Source organism: Crocodylus siamensis, chromosome 5 (assembly GCF_052110815.1).
Source record: "Crocodylus siamensis isolate JL-2025a chromosome 5, ASM5211081v1, whole genome shotgun sequence".
Lineage (NCBI taxonomy): Eukaryota > Metazoa > Chordata > Crocodylia > Crocodylidae > Crocodylus > Crocodylus siamensis.
This window is the reverse complement of record NC_143399.1, coordinates 35,798,470-35,817,094: the sequence shown is the minus strand read 5'-3', so window position 1 is coordinate 35,817,094 and position 18,625 is coordinate 35,798,470. Positions and strand designations below refer to the sequence as shown.

Below are 18,625 nucleotides of genomic sequence, written 5' to 3'. Positions count from 1 at the left end.
CTCCTTTTTAAAGAAATTGGATAAATTAATGGGATGGGGTGGGTTAAATTGCTCTCCACATGCATTCCCTAGCATGCTTAGCTTAATTCTGAATCTTAATTGATATATTTAAAGCAGTTCAGCTAAGAATGTTCTTTCAATTGATTAGAGTAAGAAGAGTAAGATGGTGTATGCATGTAGGGGCTGATTTAGGTAAGCATGTTCTCAAACAAACACAATAACTCATGAAACCAAGTTCAGCGTGGCTATGGAAGTTGCATTTTCAGTGATGTCATTGAAGTTATGTCAGTTTACACTGGCGCTGAATTTTGCTAATGGCATCCCGGTTGTTCATGGACTTGGAACTGGGCAGAGTATGAAAAAAATCCATGATAAGAACAGATTAATGTTTAATTGGAGAAACACAAGCTTTATCAATAACAATGGAAGTACTGATACCAGAAAGGGACTTCTCAGGAACAGAGTCTAAATTTGAGTACTCATTAATCCACTGTCAAACCACTTGTTTGTAACCAACCTGATGAATATTGAGGTCCAAATTCATATCAGTGTAACTCTCACAGACTTCTGAGAATTAAACTTTAAACAAGCTTTCTTTGTAGAAAGAGAGCCAGAATTAAAGGAACAGCTTCCATGTCGTGTCTGAGAACACCAAAATGAAGCATGCTTTAAGCTCTCAACTGGGGTACTGTGAGATTCTTTTAAGGGTGTTGTGCAGTATTATTAGCATGATAATTCAAAAAGAGAGGTAATTAATCATGTTAGTCTTAAATCAGTTAGAAGGCAGGGTAGATATGCATGTTTTAGAGACTAACTTAATAAGATACATGTATCAAACTTGTCCTGGCTTACAGACAGTCCCCACCCAACCTCAAACAGTCTCTCAAAGAACAGACTAATTCCCATTTTCAACAAGGCACCAGGCTTTGCAATGGACCCAGATGGCTGCTGTGCCCCCTCATCAACACTGGACCACATAACAAGAAGTAAAACCTTTCAAAGTTCATTCTGCCGGTGCCCTCACCTGATTACAGTGCCCATCTGCTCTGTACATCAGACAGACAGGGTGATATCTGCATGTAAGAATGAATGAACACCAGTCTGTCATCAGCTACAGAAAGACACAAAATCATGTGACAGAACATTTCAGCCTCCTTGGACACTCCATCACTGATTTCAGGACTCCTATTCCCAAGCAGAACAATTTTAAAATGAGTTTGAATGGGAAATTGAACAAGAATTCATCCACAAATGGGACTCCATTGGGTATGGTTTAAATAGGGACTACAGATTATTATTGTATTACCAGGATTGGCTTTGGTGCCCCCTTCATATCTAGGGGTTTTGGCCTGTGTGCTTCTCTCAGCACTTCCCACTGTGTTATGTTTTCCCACCATATTATATTCCAATCACTCACTCCATTTTATACTGTGCTGTATGCTGTCCTTTCACAGTATCTGATGAAGTGAATTTGGGTTCATGAAAGCTTGTGTTCTCTCTCCTGATATCTCAATTAGTTAGTCTCAAAGGGCACTTTTACATGTGCTCCAGGGTTGGAGGAGGGGTGGCACTTTTTAATTAGAGTGGCTCTAAGAGCTGCTCTAATTAAAGTGCCACAGCATCTCGTGTATCAGCATCCCCATGCTTCAAAATGATGGCGGGGTGCTTGAACTAAAGCTTGTTTGATGACTGCCGTTTTGAAGTGTGGGGATACTGATGCTTGAGATGCTGAAGGCTGCTGGAGTATGGTAATTAACATGCTCCAGCAGACTCGATTAATTGGGTCTGCTCTGATGTAATGTAATTGCAGTGCATCAGAGCAGCCTCTGCATTCATGTACAGGCACCCATTGCCTGTTTTCAGGAGTCGGCACATACAATGTGGGATCTTTGAGGCAGCACTTTGTGGCAGCATACAGGAGGTGCAAGTTTTCCTTGACTGATTTTTGAGTTGGAGATCCAAAAAACAAGGGCCTTCACTGAAATTATTGTAAAGACGAAGCTCTCTTAGGTTTTGTTTGACTTTGCAAACTGTAATTGGAGATGCTTCCAGATATTTTACGTAGACTGTGCTAGACTACCAGGGCAGGTTTTCTGGGAGAACTTTGCTAATATCACGATACTTTGCAGTGCCATGCATTAAGGATTTTGAGCAAATCTATACAGCAGATTTTTAAATGTTCATTTACTTGGAAGCACTATCTATCATAAATTACAGTACAAAAATGTTTCTTTAGGGAAACAGTGTATCAACTATAGCAGGAAGATGGGACAGCTTGTACAGGAACAGTCCAAAGTCTAAGTCTAGGTATCATAAAAGCTGAAATTGGATTGTGCTTTTTTTCCCCACTTATGGTCTGTATTTGGCCAAAGGGAAGGCAAACAGAAGGGAGGATTGAAGAACATTACCTGTTATGCTCATGTTAGCATACCTGTATGGCAGATGATAAGGGATCCTGGTTTCCTCCATTTACAAATCGCATGTTCTGTGAGTAAAACCCCCCAAATCTGTTTTTTTCCATGATTAAAATAAAATGCTATTATATACATATGTATCAGTTGAACACAATTGATATATTTACAGTTTTAAAGCAGTTTGGAAGCTTACCAGTGCCTCAGTCACGATAATAAAATAAATTTAAAACACCTATACATTTTGGCATTTGATTTTGGGTTTCTTATTATGGAAAATTGGAGCTCCCTCTGCCCCCTTCACTCACCAGGGCACAGATCCAGCTGTGGCTGTCGTCCTCCCCCCATCTCTTTGTGGTGCTGACAGCCCTGATATACTAGTGGCCCATGCCATTTCCCCACAGGCCCCTGGCCTTGCTGGTGCCCCTCACTCCCAATCCACAGCTCCCTGCCTCCCTAGCTGCCAGGGCTATGGGGCCAGGGACCCTGTTCTGCAGCCTCTGGCGCCCCACAGCATTGTCCAAGCCCTGGCTGCCACCGGTGGGAGGTGGCAGCTGCTGCTGTGGTGGAGAGAAGTGTGGAGTACAGCTCCCCTCCCCCCGTGGGCAGCACAGCCAGAGTGGAACCTATTTGGGGGGTGGGTGAGGGTTGTCCACTACAGGCAGGGGGAGTTGGCTCCCTACCGTTGCATGCAGTCCTAGGGTGGGGTATGGGGTGGGTGAGGGCTGCAGGCAGCCCCACGTTGCTGCACTCCCCCTGCGGCCTCCATGGGCAGGATAAAAGGGTGTAGATGATTTTTACCCCACATGATGTATGTGGCTATTCTAGAATCCACTGCAGTATCTCCTTGGTGGAGTAATTGAAAGCTGGAAGATGGAGGTAATGCTCCTGCCAGATCATGAACAAGACCTACGTTCTGTCTTGCTTATCCCTGCTTTTTGGTTTGTGTCTCTTCCCTTCTGCTTCTCTGAAACAGAACAGGAGTGGGGGGGAGGCATGGAGAGCAACAGCATACCTAGACGCCTGATGGCCCCAGGCAAACTTTTAGTATCAGGGCCCCCCTTCACCAGAGATAACAATAATCATAATTTTAAAATTACCATTTTTGGGCCCCCTTTCTGTCCAGGCCCTGGGTGACCGCCTGGTTCGCCCATGCCTGTTTCCAGCCCTGTTGGAGAAGAGGGGGAGAAGAGCTCCAGGACATTCAAATGCTGGCTGACCCATCAAAGGAACTTGTTGTTGGGTGTATCCTACTGAGTTCACTGGCCATGGCAAGCAAGCTGGGCATCCTGTTGCCATAAGAATGTGCATAAAACTCCTTAGCACTTTGATAACGTTACAACTATAGTGCTGAGCAGGCATTTAACAAAACAGTTAAATGTCTCACCTTCTTGTGACTTTGTATAAAGATGTTTTGATGGGATTAATCTGGGCTGTGTATGTTGGTTTCAATTTAGTGTTAGTCTCATGACCAAAAACCTGCACTGGACCTTATACACTTCCTGGTTTGAAGAGTCTTCCCCTCAATTTACTTGAAAATAAAGATTCTCTTCATTTAATCTGGTTGGGAGAATATGAACCCAGAAAGCAGATATTATGTCTAGAATGACTATGTTGAAATAGCTTATCATTTTGAAACAGCATTAAATCTAATTCTTGATAAAGTGCTCCCTGTAATGTGACTCAGTGATTTAAGAATCCTTCAGTCTTTTCATTAACGGGGTGTATTGGAGGCCATCCCAGTATTTTTATGCTGTGTATGCTCTTTTAATCATGGCATTTAAAGTGGAAGTTGTAGCAATAAATGTCTAATGAACAGCTTATGGCAAGTTTACTCTCAGAAGTTACATTACTGTGCCTACATAGATCAACATAACCATTTATCACAAAGGTGTCAAAATTTACAAATACTAGCCATCACTTATGCATGTCATTCATTTCCAAAAGATACTAGATATGAGTAGTTTATAACATTTCAGGACTTTTGCAACCTAAATCAATATATGAGATTCATGCATACTTTACTATCTAGAAAATAATGTACTAGGAAATGAAAATGTTATTTCACAGTGTTTTAATCTATATCTATTTATCTATCGGGCACTGACCACATAGCAGACGCAAAGGAAACTACTGACATGGGTTATTGTTCATGGGCTTCTCCAGTGAAGTGAGTTTTAAGAGAATCAGAAATGATCTGTCAGGGGTGCTCAACCATCAGGCCACAGGCCAGATCTGGGCCATGGAGCTATGTCATCCAGCCTGTGGGTCTCCCTACAGATCCTGAAATTTGGCAATGGGGAGTGGTGGCAGCATTAATTGCACTTCCCCTGCTGCTCAATTTCTAGACTCATGGGGAGCACACTGAATGACATGGCCCTGTGCCTTAGATGGGGCTGGCACAGTCCCAGATCTGGGGTGAAGAGTTGAACTGGCAGTGGAGATTGGGCTGCATGTGGTGTCAGGCTGATGCATGCAGCAGGGCCAGCACGCTGGATTGCACTTGTGGACCAACCCCACATACCGGATCTGGACCATGGGACCAGAAGTTTGAACACCACTGATCAATGGCACTGTATTCATTATAAACAGATTTGTGGCTTTATCCCAAAATATAGTGCTTCAGCTGATTAGTTTGCAGAAATAATTAAAGCACATGGTGCTTAATATCTTAAAGGCATGTTTACACTGATATTTAGGCTCAAACTTGAGAATGTCTCTTTACCTAGAAGTCTTACTCTTGTATATTGTGGGGGAGTGGGTGGTATGGGGGGTGGGTATAGGTTTGTGTTGGGGTGTGGGGGAGGGTATGTGGGGGTTTTGTTGGGATTAGGTGTGGGGGGTGTGGTTGTGGGGTGAGGGTGTGGGTGGGCATGGGGATTGTGGGGGCAGATAGCTGGAGTGTGTGAGGGGGTATGGGAATCTGTTTGTATGGTGGGGTGTATTTGTGGGACTCACCCTATGAATACACACACACACTCTGTGCCTCCCTCCATACACTCATGTCTCCCATACTACACACACACACACACACACACACACGCACGCTCTGTGCCTCCCGCACTGCACGCTCGCGCTCTCTCTCTCTCCCCTTCATTACTCTCTCTGTGTCACTCCCTCTCTCCCTCATTGCACATGTGTGCATGTGCGCGCGCGCGCACACACACACACACACACACACACACTCCTGCTCACGGTCCCGGGGTACCAGTATGGCCCTGTGCTCCTGTGGTCTAGCAATGCAGGCTGGGGCCACGTGGTGCTGGAGCAGGCATGCAAGGAAGCAGTGAAAGCTGGGACAGGCAAAGACTTCCAGTTGGGAGGGGGCTGGGGTTGGGGTAGGGCAGGGTCGGCTTTGTTGCTGGCTCTTGCCAGCTCCCCCTGGGTCCTACTGGCCCTGGCTCCTGTCATCTTTGACAGGCAGCCAGGAGCAGATACATACTCATTTTCTAATTTTTTTTAGGGGCCCTGTAGGCCAGATAGAATGGCTGGGTCTGGCCCATAGGCCGTATTTTGCCTACCTTTGATTTAGGGGCTTTCAGTATAGGTGGTCAGCATGCATGGCTTTGAGGAGATCTTTCAGGTTGATCCTAAGTAGCAGTATAGATGTATGCTAATTGTATTCTGTTATTCTATTAAAATAAAACATTCTGTGTTATCTGTAGTATATGTATAAACTTGCATAAGTTTACATATGCTAGGTAGTGTGCGTTTGCATGTATATGTATTTTAGAGGCTTATACAAATAACATGCCTCTTAGCAAATTACCTCCTCATGATAATCCTTTACCAGTACCTTTCTTTTTCCCGTTAACGCAGAACATTGGTACAGTTCTACAGAATGGATTTGTACAGCAATTTTTTTTTCTTAGCCATTTGACAAACATAAATCACAATGAAATTATAGTTGCATACCCTATTTTTATTTTAATAAATATAATCATTTGTATAAACACTAAATATATTATTCATACGTTCTCTACTGTAATTCAACAAGCAGATTAATTTGGAGACTTGTCTTCATGATAATCTAAAAGAGGATTTACATTATTTAGGTAGCTAATACCATAAACTAGCTTTTTAGTATTGTAAAAGGGGGTAGCTATATATTGTGTGCCAGACTTCATTTCAGAATTAATTCTAGAACATACTGCACTGTGTAGTCCTATTGGATTTCTGCAACTGTTGCCTTTGGAGCCATGCTATTGTAGCAGAATTCCAACAGGAGTAAACATATGGGGAGTCTTCCGTTGTTGGTTTACCCCACCATTTGTTCTAAGAATTAAACCAACTGGTTCTGTACCCAGTGGAGTACATCTGTTACAGTATATTACTAGATATGCACAACTCATTTCAGAGCTTGCTGAGATAATTTTGATACTTGTGGCCAAGAAAATTCTGTTAAATAATTGCCAAAGAGATTGGGCAGCTTTTTCAGAAGTATAGAAGTGGTTTAGGAGCCTAGTCCTGTTTGCACACTTGAATCAAGCACCTAGCAGCCTAAGTGTCACTGAGATGGGAATGGGGCTTAGGATTCCAATCACTTTTGAAAACGGGACTTCAGCCCTTAATTCATTAAAATACCATTCAAAACCATACCCTTTGTCTCTGTGTGTTATTCCTTGGTTTAAATTACACTGTCATGTTTAGCAATTTATTTGGAGAGCAGGTTTTTCAAACAGTTGAGATTTAGTTGCATTTAACTTGAGGAATAAATTTTTCCTTAAATGCTAGGGTAAGGATTCAATAGTCATTTAATTAGTATGGGAACTCTTTATATAAAAGAGTACACTATCCTTTACACAAAAATTGCTATGCAGCAGTCAAGTGGCCAACAGGTATAATCACCCACACCATCTTTGAAAAAAAAGGAAATATCCTGTCAAGATATCTGGTGAATTATATTCACCATTTTCATCACCAGTCTCAACCTCTCTGCAAGTTAGCCACATGTTGTGAACATGGACAGTGTCAAAATATACAGCTCTTGTTCTCTATAGTGGGCAGTTATGAAGTTGGAGTTAAGGCTTCCTTTTCTTTTTTTTAAAGGAAGGCTTGTCACACAAAATCCAGAGGGTGCCTCCAATTGTATCCCCAAGACAGTTTGCCATCAGGATTTGAGCCTGTGTCCTTCATAGCACATCATGCACAGTAACTACTTGAAATAAAAGACTAATTGTTAACAGTAGTAAGCTCTAATTCCCTTCCCCAGGTTAAGGGAAGGGACAACATTACTTTGCAAATAGGTGATGTCAAGAATATGTTAAAGGCAGTAGGGTGCTGTGTTAACCCAGCCCTTATACTAGGTTATCCTTCATGGCTTTGGAGTGAGGGGGTATGATCTGTTTGGTGACTAGTCTGGTGATTCTCAACCGGGATGCTGCATCCGTAGGTGTGGAAACAGCTACACATGATTCACAAGATAAACCCAGAGGGTACGTCCAGACAAGCGTCAGACAGCACGTGCCACACATACAGGCATTCCCTGTGCTGGTAATTTGCATATTGGGGTGTGTGTGTGTGTGGGGGGGCACTTAACCCTGAACTGAAAAAAAGCCGGGTGGTGCATGTGGCAACAGCATGCGCCACCCAGGTTGGAGCCTGGTCAGTCAGAGCCACATTCCAGCTGCCGGCCAGGATCTCTGCTGCAGGATCATGGTGGCTGTAGCCCCTGGAAGCCTCCAGAACCTCAGATAAGGCTGCTTGGGCCAGCCCAGGTGCTGACCCCAGCCTCGCCTACCCCACCTGGGGTAATGTGCTGTGTGCCAGAGTACACATGTATGGGGGTTCCCCAGGGACAAGTAGCAGCAGCACAGATTGTGCCACTGCTGTTTATCCCTAGGGAAATGCATGTTCCTGCTCATGGGGGATGCTCCCAGAGATTTCAAATAGGAACCAGTAGAGTCAAAAACATTTTGACCTGTTTGCATCTTTCTTACTTCTTTTGCATCAGAAAAATTGCTCTATTATTTTTTGTAGTCCAAAAATGAATGAAAGCTAAGAGCTGGCATTTTCCAAGGGGTGTCTTAAGTCCAAAAATGTTCAGCGAAAGCAACTGTGACTGAAAGGACAGCTAGATGTGTATATTTGGCAACTTGTTTTTGCAAGTCACTGACTAAACGGATTCAGTTTGGATCAGTTTTCAGTTCTACCAGAAATAATCTTGCATGACCTTTGATTCCTTAAATAGGAAGGGTGAAGAGTGATGCCTGTAACCAGAGATACAAGTTTGAGTCTTTCATGGATAATTACATGAATTTAGTGTTAGGCAGTTGGAATTGAAGTAACAACCTCTGGGGTTTTATTTATTTATTTATTTATTTTTGTTCAGTCTGTGTGAAAATAATCAATGGAGTTTTTTATTTCTATGTTGCAATCATTCATTTGTGTGAGAGTACAGGAAACCATACTGAGAGGAGAGGAATTTAATTCATGTTGTATAGTTGGTTCTCTAGGCTGTAGAAACATGTTCCTGGAAAGTGGAAGTTGGAATTACACTGAAACAATGAAGCAACCGTACACAGTCTTTAAATCTCAGAATGTAATGCTCTACTTGGAGCAATTTTAATGGAACAGATTTACACAGTAAGCGCATATAATGGCTTCCATTGTTGTACAGTATACATTCAGATGGAGCTGCCACTAGATGTCACATTGTTTGCTTAATAAGTCTAACATTATCTCAGATATTCAAAATCTAAATTGTGTGGACAGTGGAACAACAGATCAAACAACTATGTATGAAGTAGATCTATAGTTCTGAGTCTTTTTAATTTTACTTACATATTTATTCCTCACTGTAAAGCACTCATCTATACTTTGAGGTGTGATCAGCTAATATTTTTGTAAGCTGATATATGTATCTCCACATTTTCAAATATTCTTTTCTCTTTCCACAGAACATTTTGACTTTAAATCCCTGTATGCAAGCTCATGCAACTCTACATTCAACAGCTGCAAAGAAACAAAGCAAGAAGCACTGGAAAAGGAATTCTGATAAGAATTGTTCAGTAAGTGCTGCATAGTAGTCATAGTAGTACTAGTGGTACATCTGTTAAATACAAGCTATTAAAACTAAAATCTCAATGGTAAAAGCATCAAGAAATTAAACGTTAAGATGCTTGCAGAGTTAATCAGCCAAGTTCTGCTTACCTTATGCTTCTGTAAATTGGGAGTTACTTCACTGACTGCAGCAGTAGTTTTAACTTGGGGTGGGGGAAGGGAGGCAAGTGGGGCACCAGCCCTTGCCACTGTTTCAGAGGACAGTAGGATGGCAGCTTCCAGGGAATAAATACACTGCCATTGTCACTGCTGTAGTAGCCCTGTTCAGAAAACTTCTGCTGAGGTGGAAGCAGCCTGCATTGCTGCCACAGTCGCAGCTGCCACAACTCAACAGCCCCTGCGTTGAGAGGGCAGCACTTGCGTGCATGCATATGCATACACACCCTTTTCCCCTCCACACCCTGTTGCCCAGAATGCCAGAATTTCAAGTTACACCTTTTGTCTTCAGTGCTTTGCAGTAAAATTAAGATTGAAATTTGGTCCCAGGTAATTATGCCCACCTCCTGATTTACATTTTCACTGCAAACTTATTAATTAATTTAGCAATTGACTTAGTTTCTAGGTTTTCATATTCTTTGTCTCAATTTGATATTTAACCTGTTTAATATTTCTGTAGCTTTATTAGATTTGGTTGCTTCTTTGACTTCTGTCCAACACGTCTGAATTGTGTTTCTACTGTTTTCCTACAGATGGTTGTAGATAATCCTTTCAGAGTAGATGGCTTTTAGTCAGAATATTTTTAGGTAGAATACCACTCCCCTACCCTTGGGAATTAATAACCTATGCTTGCAGTAGCCTGTTGGTTATAGTATTTATTGTAATGTATCTGAATACAAAAGTTGAACAATAGTGATGTTTTAGAGATGCTTGTGATTCCAGGGTTTCAATTGCTTAGTATGAAACCTGTGAATCTTCCTTTTTTCTTCGTCATTCTCAGGCAAGTAGGTACTTACTCATACTCCCAATGCTCTGGGTACACTTAAACTTCTAGGGCTGTGTAAACAACAGTATTTGTGGGCCTTGGCTGCTGATTAAAGTATGATCCTGTACACTATATAATTTTTCATGGTTACAGGATTATCCTTTATGCAGTTATAGAGTCTGATCTTTCTATAGCATGTATGGGGACCATATTCCTGTTTGGGGACCCAGTGAGCTGAGCAGAGCCTGGCACTCTGGTGTTCACTGCAGGATCAGAGCCTGTTGTAATTGTTAGCTTTTTTCCTATTTAAGAGCAATATGCTAAGTAACAAGTGGCCTTTATACTGTAAGTTGTCAGAGTTAGCTAAAAATTCCACGTTTCGTTTGTAAATAGTATGGTAAAAAATCTTAACATTTTACTACAAAACATAAAGGAACTTCTCCAATTCTAAGTGGACAACAAACTCTGTGTTGATATTTTGTGGGTGTTTTATAACTGTGGGTGTGCCTATGTAGAAAACCCCCCCATTTTCCTTTTTAAATACATATACATATACATATATGAGATAGGTATGCATTCTTTTCCCTTCCCCAATTATTTCTGGCTTTTCTTTCTTTCCCTCTCTATTCCTTATAGACAAGCTCAGACTTAGGATAAGCTTTAACATTTTTATTTTGGTAGCAAGTTTTTGGTTTTGGTTATCCACTGTTTTATATTGTATTATTATTAGGTTGTATATTGTATTATTATCATTTTTGTATTGATTTTTATTGTTTCATATGGATATTGTATGGTTTAGGCCTGTGTTTGTAAGTGAACCAAAGTAATGTCAAGTTTCCATTTTGTATGTCAAGTCTCCATCTTGTGTCCTCTGCCCAGGCATCCCCTGTGTTGCAACTATATGATTCACGTATTCCTCCTGTATAAATTGGTACCCGGATGAATGAGAGTGATTGGGAATGATTGAAATACAGTGGTAGCAGGCCTCTACTGAATGGCCTGTAACAACTGGGCCATTACTTCGCATTGATTCATCCAGGAACCATGGACCTCACCCAGGAACAGAGCCAAGAACCCAGCATTTGAAAGACAAAACACCCTGTAGAACCAGCAACTCTACCATTGTATCCCACCATTACAGACACCCAAAACTGCACATCCCTGCATGGAGCCCATGTGCTCAGTATGCCAGGGGCTGACCCTTGCCTGGGCATGCCTCCTGTCACTAGGGTCACACAAGGTCTACCCCCATAAAAGGGGCAGTGAAGACGGACCCAGTGGGACGCCCTCTCCATCTGGACCAGCACCATGCCACACCACCTATCCACCCAGAGGCCCTGCTGGCACCCCCCCTCTGGACAACGTTTACTGGACAAGGACCCCTTTCCAGCCTGGATAGGTAGCTATCACACCCCAACCGCTCTTCAATCAAGGACTTGGACTCTGCTTCTCTTCCCTACCTGGAGTCCAGCCTTCCACTGAGTCTCTTTCTCCTGCTGCCATTGTGACACCTTGTGTGTGTGAGAACCAGTAATTTCATGGGGCTGTGTAGTGTGTTGTCTGTGTAATAAAACTGTTATTTGGACCCCTAAGTTGGGTTTTGCTTTATTATGGCTTGGCCCTGCTCCAATCTCTGCTCCTCTAACTTCTGTCTCATTTTTCCCTCTCCTGCTTTTGGCTCACTGCTGCCTCCAACACCTGTCCTGAGTTCCTCTCTGCCTCCAAACTCCCTGTTTCTTTGCCACTGTCTTATCCCCACTGCCTTTTCCCTTTCCCCTGAGCAACCAGGTTTCTGCCTCAGTTTCTTTCCTGGATGTCTCCTCCTTGCCCCCACTTATTTGCTCCACCCCCCCAGCATCTCAGCTGTCTGCCTCAGTTTCCAGCCACAGTCTACCTTAAGTAAACCCAAGCCTCAGTTCCTCAGCCAGCTTCACTGTAGTCCTCTGGTTCTAATCCCGGTTCTGGCAACTTTCACTCCCTACACTTTGACTCTTTCTCTCTCACCTGAACCTGCCCCCAGGTACCCCAAGCACACACATACACACTGTACCATCCAATTTAGGAACTTACCTGTGTGTATGTGTAGGTGGGTTGTATGTGTGTGAACTGGTGACTGTGTGTGTGTGTATATCTATCTATCTATATATGGCATTGTGTTCATGATATACGAATTAGTGATCTGTGTCTAACTTTTGGGCTGTATAGTGTACGTGCTTGAATTGGTGATAGGTATGCATGTGCCTAGGCTGGTTTGGATGTGTATGTGCTTGAGCTGGTAGTATGTGTATATATGCACCTAATCGATTTGTGTGTTTGTATAAGTGCAATTGTGTTACACCCTCCTATCTAACAGCGTAATACTGAGATCCTGAGAGTTGGCCTGATCCCACAAGGCAACACCTATATGTATGCCAGACTGCACAGTTGTAACTGAGAAGCTTTAACAAGTACTAAATGCTGCACAGTAACCACTGTTACTGCACAGTCCTGGTGCTGCATGGGTTGTTTCTGATGCTACTGTGCAGTAGCAACGAGCGTCATGGTTCATGACTGAGTTTATTATACCACAAAGAGAGAAGGGAACCCTGCAGAAGCCAACAAGTGAACCCACAAAAGATTTCCAGTCTCATTTTCCATTAAATTCATGGAGTTAATAAGATATTAATGATCAATAGAAATGCCTGTGCCTTTCTGGGCTCTCCAGCTCATCATCTATAGCCCTGGTTAGTATAAAGCAAATAACAGAGAATTGCTTAATCCTATCCTAACGTCTTAAAAATAAGGAAAAGACTGCAAATATATCTATATTGAACAAAATGGGATTTTGATGGCCTAAAAAGTCATTTGCAGGTGAAAGTCTGACCTGTTTATAAGGAAGTGTAACTATCTGAAGTTTGTGGAAATTGTACTTGTTTACATTTGCATCAGGTCTGAATTTGGCCTTTAGCTTTGAATTCCCATCCAACTATTCTGATGGGGACTGTGTAGAATTACTGTTGGAGGAAGGGTGGGAGTATGAAAATACAAAACTAATTAAATTAACAGCCCTCAAAACTCTGTGAACAAAAGCTGCATCTGCTGATGCATGCACACAGTGACTTTGTAATGTCTAATATACTTCCAGATGGCAGACTTGCATATTTCCTCAGAATAATTACACAAGCAAAATTTTAACTCCTAACCTGCTCTGAGAGCATTTGGTTGTCTAGTTTAAATGTGTTTCTGAAAACAGAATCTGAGCTGGTATTCTTCCCGTGCTGAAAAGTTATTCTCTGAAAAGAGGTTACGTTAGGTTTTAATGAATATTATTGTTTATTTATTGTGCCAGACAACTGGGTTTCTGTGTAAAATCAATTTCTGTCAGTAGACAGAAGTTGATTGATCTTCCCCAAGCAACTGTAGTTCACTGGAATTAATAAAAGGGTGTGCAGACTCTTCAGATTCTTGATAGGAACTGAGGACTGTGTTGCTAAGTCACCCTAGATTCTGGTACTAAACATGGACATTAAAAGCTAGGTAATAACAAGTGAGTTACGGCAGCAGGTGGAACCATCTGTTGTAGACAAGAGGAGGGAGGTGGGCATTCTCTGAGGGAAGGGTTGGCCAACCTGAGGCACAGGTGCAGCAGATTGGAGAGGGGACACGTATCCTAGTGGCAGATAGGGCAGGAAGTAGAAAGCAGAGCAGCAGGTATCGGCATGGCATTTAGTGAGGGTGCAGGGCTCATTTGTGGCACACTTGCCAAAAAGCTTGGCATCCACTCTCTTAGGGCATTCCTAGGCTGAAGGCTTTCCTGGTTACTGGGGACACAACACTGATCTAGATTACAGTAATTGTAGCCCTGGTCTAGGATGGGTGGGCAGGGGGCCTAAAACCCTCCTTTTCAGGGGAGGATCAGTTGTGCCATAGGGTCCAGGGTTGCTACTGATTACTTGGGAAAATGGAGGTGGGAAGGGGGAGAACAGGGAAGGAGAAACAGGTCAGAAGTTCCAGTGAGAGAAAAAAAAAGTCTGGTTTTTTTTTCATCCAAAGAAGAGGAGTGAGGAGGTGTCAAAGGCAAACCTTGAACAAAGAGAAGAACCTTAGGCTGAGGTTTAGGTTATATTAATGTCTTTTGACTGACCAGTAAACAACACACCAAAGAGGTGGGTTTATGACACTAATCTGAGATGTGTTTCAGCTGAAGCTACAACTTCTTATTCAACCTGCTGTCTCCTTGCGCTGCCCTGTGTGGACATGTCTGCTGTGTTTGGGGGCTTTTTGGTCTGCATTGTTTTATACCACACCTACCACAGTAGGGTCCTGATTTACAACAAGGGCTTCTGGGTATTACCATATAGTGTCTGAACCTCAGTTATCTGAATGGCAGCTGGCAGGTTTGTTTTGCTAACTTGTAACTGTTGGTAAATAGTGTTACTGTTCTTTTCTTAAGCTTTATTTTAATACAGTGCTGTAGTGCTACTCTTAAGTTTGATACAATAATTTGTGAATGTTTGACTTGTGTAGCAATCTGTTCTCTTTTAAGATTTACCATATTTAATATCTGTACTGTTCAGGTTGGTATAATTTTTCATTATGTATCAAATTTTAGCATGTATAACTAGGGACCTACTTAATTCACCGTTTCGTGGATTTCACAGAACAAGAAATGTGGGATTGTCTGCAAAATCAATAACAACAAAAACTTAATAAAAATAAAATACTGGTGCCCCAGTGGAAGTCAGCGGTCCTTGTTGCCAGGTGGGGAAGGTGCCGGCTGGTAGGGTGGCATGAGCGCAGCAGACAAGATGGTGGCTGTCCTCTTGTCCCTTCTTCCCCTGCTGGCGCCTCCCTGCCAGTCAGTGCCAAGGGGTAGCGCTGCCACAAAATGCCTTTGAAATCAGCTCCGCCTGCTGTGAGTAGCCATGAAAAGCCCTTTATTTCACAGCGATTTAAGTAGGTCCCAATGTATAATTCCTTGCAAAGTAGCCAAACAACTCTTTTGCAACTGCTTTTCAAAGGGGTTTGGATAGCAGAAGACAAACAGATCTCTAATGGGTGAAATTATATCCTTATTTACACTTGAAAAGTCTTATTGTCTTCAGTTGATTACCTGGATTATATAAAATACATTTTGTGCGTGTGTTATTATAAGTCTGCTACTTAGTGGAGAAATCTGAGTTATCTGGGATATTCCATGCCTTATGCTGAAAGGGGCTTATGTATATCTTGGAAAGGTTTGACAGGAAGGTGATTTAAGCCAACCCATATGTTCAGCACTTCTCCTGAAATACCATGCTTGGAACTACAAATATACACATTACTGATGTATCTATGGAAAAATGATGGGAATTGTTCCAGAAGGAAAAGTTGGAAGTAATTCAAAAAAAGGGAAAAGGCAAGGAAAAAACAGAGTTTAAATTGGGTTGTTGATTGCTATCGTTTAACTGTTTTGATATTCTGGCAGTACTAGCACTGTTTTTTGTGCTTACGTTTGCTAAGCCTGATCACAACTTGCAATATGAGTCCTCTCTTTTTCTCTCTCCTTTTTATGTTGGAATGACACCATTTTAAGTGTAACTCCTTCTTCTGAGAGTATTTTTTTTTTGGCCAAGGCACTTTAATTGTAATGTATTTTTTTTTAAGTGCTAGAAAGACCATAAAATTCAAGATCAATGCTTAACAGAGTAAGAAATGAAGTACAGGCTGCCAAGTAAGAGGTAGTGTAGGGTGGCATCTTAGAGATCAACTTGTTCAGAGATATGAGCTTTTTATAGGAAACAATCTTTGTCAGATGCTATCAAATACTTTTTTGACCAACTATACACCAATATCAGAGAATAACCTAAATAAACTATTTTTTTGAATAAATGTGTGTGGGGGGAGGGGGGGAGGTAAAATTTAAATTGGTATTTGCAATTTAAGTAAAGCCATCCACAATCTGAAAAGAAGGAATTTAGTTGGCAAATAATTTTAAATGAATAATCTGACCAATTTTAAAGATATATTAATAAAGCCTATTAGTATATTTATAAATAAGAAATAGCTTCAGCATTGCAAAATAGAGATCACTTATTAAAGGAAATCAGCTCAATTATCTCTACAACCAAAACGTATAGTTTACCTTTGCAAAATATTTATTTGGTCCTCATTGCACATGAATATGCAAGTTGAGCTCTTTTTTGAATGGGTATACAATGGCAGATGTCTCTCTAATCGCTATCCTATTCAAACACTAATCGGTGGAACATATGTAGAATTCTAGTTGTATGAATAGGTATACCATGGCAGCAGTCTTTTTAATCACATCACTATTCAACCACTAATCGGTATGATGATTAAGGGACATTAGAGGGAGCACTCTGACATCTGATTCTTTGAACTGATGTCTGGTTGGGCTGCACTTTGTAGTATTCGTCATGGCCAGACTGCTTTCCTTAAATAAAACGCTCAGATTCCCAAATGTGGAAAATATTACATTATGACTTATAGAAGTGATTAGGGAATTTGAGAGTGATTTTTTTTACTAGTGATTGACTGTGCATGCACAAACTATTCACATGAATAATAGATGCATTACTTTGAGTATCAGTAAGAGTTGAGAAGTAACATCAAGAGATTGTATCTTTTTCCCCTCATAGTATCAATAATTAAATATTAATAGAGACTTTAAAATGTACCAGTTTAATCATTTAGCAGTCAAATTCCTACTCATGCATTTTTCAGACAAACTAATTACTTCTCATTTTCTTGCATCGATACCATACACTGCGTTTTATAACCATTTTATGTAAGTATGATTGCTATTTACATTAGATCTATTTATGTATGTGATTTATATCATCTGAGTCTGTAAGGAATATATAGCTACAATACTTGTGCCTTCTGTCTTAGTTTAAATTTGTTTATGATGTGACTATTAAAATGTATTAAATCTCCTGTTTGTGTTGATTAAAGGCTTCCCTAATATCATGTCTCTGTTTATAGATCTTTTAAATTGTGCCTGGCTCAGACAGAGTGATTTCCTTCCACGTAGAGTGCAGACATAGTTGCAGGCGGTACAGAGCATTGCAGTCTTTAACCCATCCTGAGCAGTAGTGAGGGATTGGTGAAGCTGGCTGTTGATGGTTCCAGCCAGTCTCTTGGGAAACTGGCACTGACTATCTGCCACAATAGCAATATTAATAATCTCAGGTTTTGGCAAACTATGATACAGGAGTTGGAGAAGGAGGGGTAAATGAACTATATGAGTCATAAAGATATAGGGAGCTCCAGGGAATTATAGGAGAGAGTAAACCCACAGGCTTTATCACTTTAGTTATGCAATCCTTTGGATGAGGAGTTTGGAAGGCACTGACTGTTCAAGAAATTCTGTGGCTGTTCAAGGAGTTTTGGGGGTGGAAGGGGAGAGACAGGTATGAGAGAAAAGAGAATAGGCAAGAGAGAATTGGCACTGGCTGGACAAAGAACCTGGAACACAATGCTAAGAGGAACAAGGCTTAGAAGAGGAGCACAAGGGGGTAGATTTGAAGTGAGAGTTGGTGAAGATGGGAGATGGGAATGATAGGGAGATCGGGAGTGAAACAGATTGAAGAAGAAGCTGGAGGTATGAGGAAATGGGAGCTGATTGGATAAGGAGACTTGAAACTCAAAGAAGAAGTCTTCCAAATGGAGATGGGATGAGTGGTTGAGGAGAACAGGACTGGAATGAGGAGCTAGCGATGAGGAAGAGATGGGGTTAGGGCAAAACAGTTTGGACAGGGAAATGAAGAAGGCTGTGCTCACCTTGCATAGTCCCTTCCAGAGCCTGGAAAGGAACAAAGAAAAGTCTTCTCATTCTTCCTGAGAAAGTAGGGCAATGGGTTAGTTACCCTGGGTGTCTGTACGTGAATGCACGGAGAATGGGAAACAAGCAGGGAGAATTGGAAGTCCCATACAGAGTCACAGATCTATGATGTGACTGGAATAACAGAGACTTTGTGGTATAGCTCATATGACTGGAGTACTGTCATAGACGGATACACTGTTCGGGAAGGACAGGCAGGGCAGAAGAGGAGTTGTGTTTTATGGAAAAGAGCTGTATGATTGGTCAGAGCTCCAGTGTGACACTGGAGACAGGCCTGTTGAAAGTTTCTGGGTTAGGGTCAGAGGGGAGAGAAACAAGGGTGATGTTATGGTGGGGGTCTGCTATGGACCACCACACCAGGAGGATGAGGTCGATGAGTCTTTATTCAAACAACTAGTGGAAGTT

General features: G+C 41.7%; 1 protein-coding gene across 4 annotated transcripts in view; it reads left to right on the top strand.

Moving 5' to 3' along the window:
* DPYD (dihydropyrimidine dehydrogenase) overlaps positions 1 to 18,625 on the top strand; it is a 685,692-nt gene that overhangs the window by 34,862 nt on the left and 632,205 nt on the right. For 3 of the 4 annotated variants that reach the window (XM_090050053.1, XM_090050052.1, XM_090050055.1), the window contains exon 2: positions 9,311 to 9,421. In XM_090050053.1, the coding sequence (XP_089906179.1) occupies positions 9,311 to 9,421 (111 nt within the window). Of the gene's footprint in view, positions 1 to 9,310; positions 9,422 to 18,625 lie in introns of those variants that run through there. The other variant, XM_090050057.1, reaches the window with a different exon arrangement.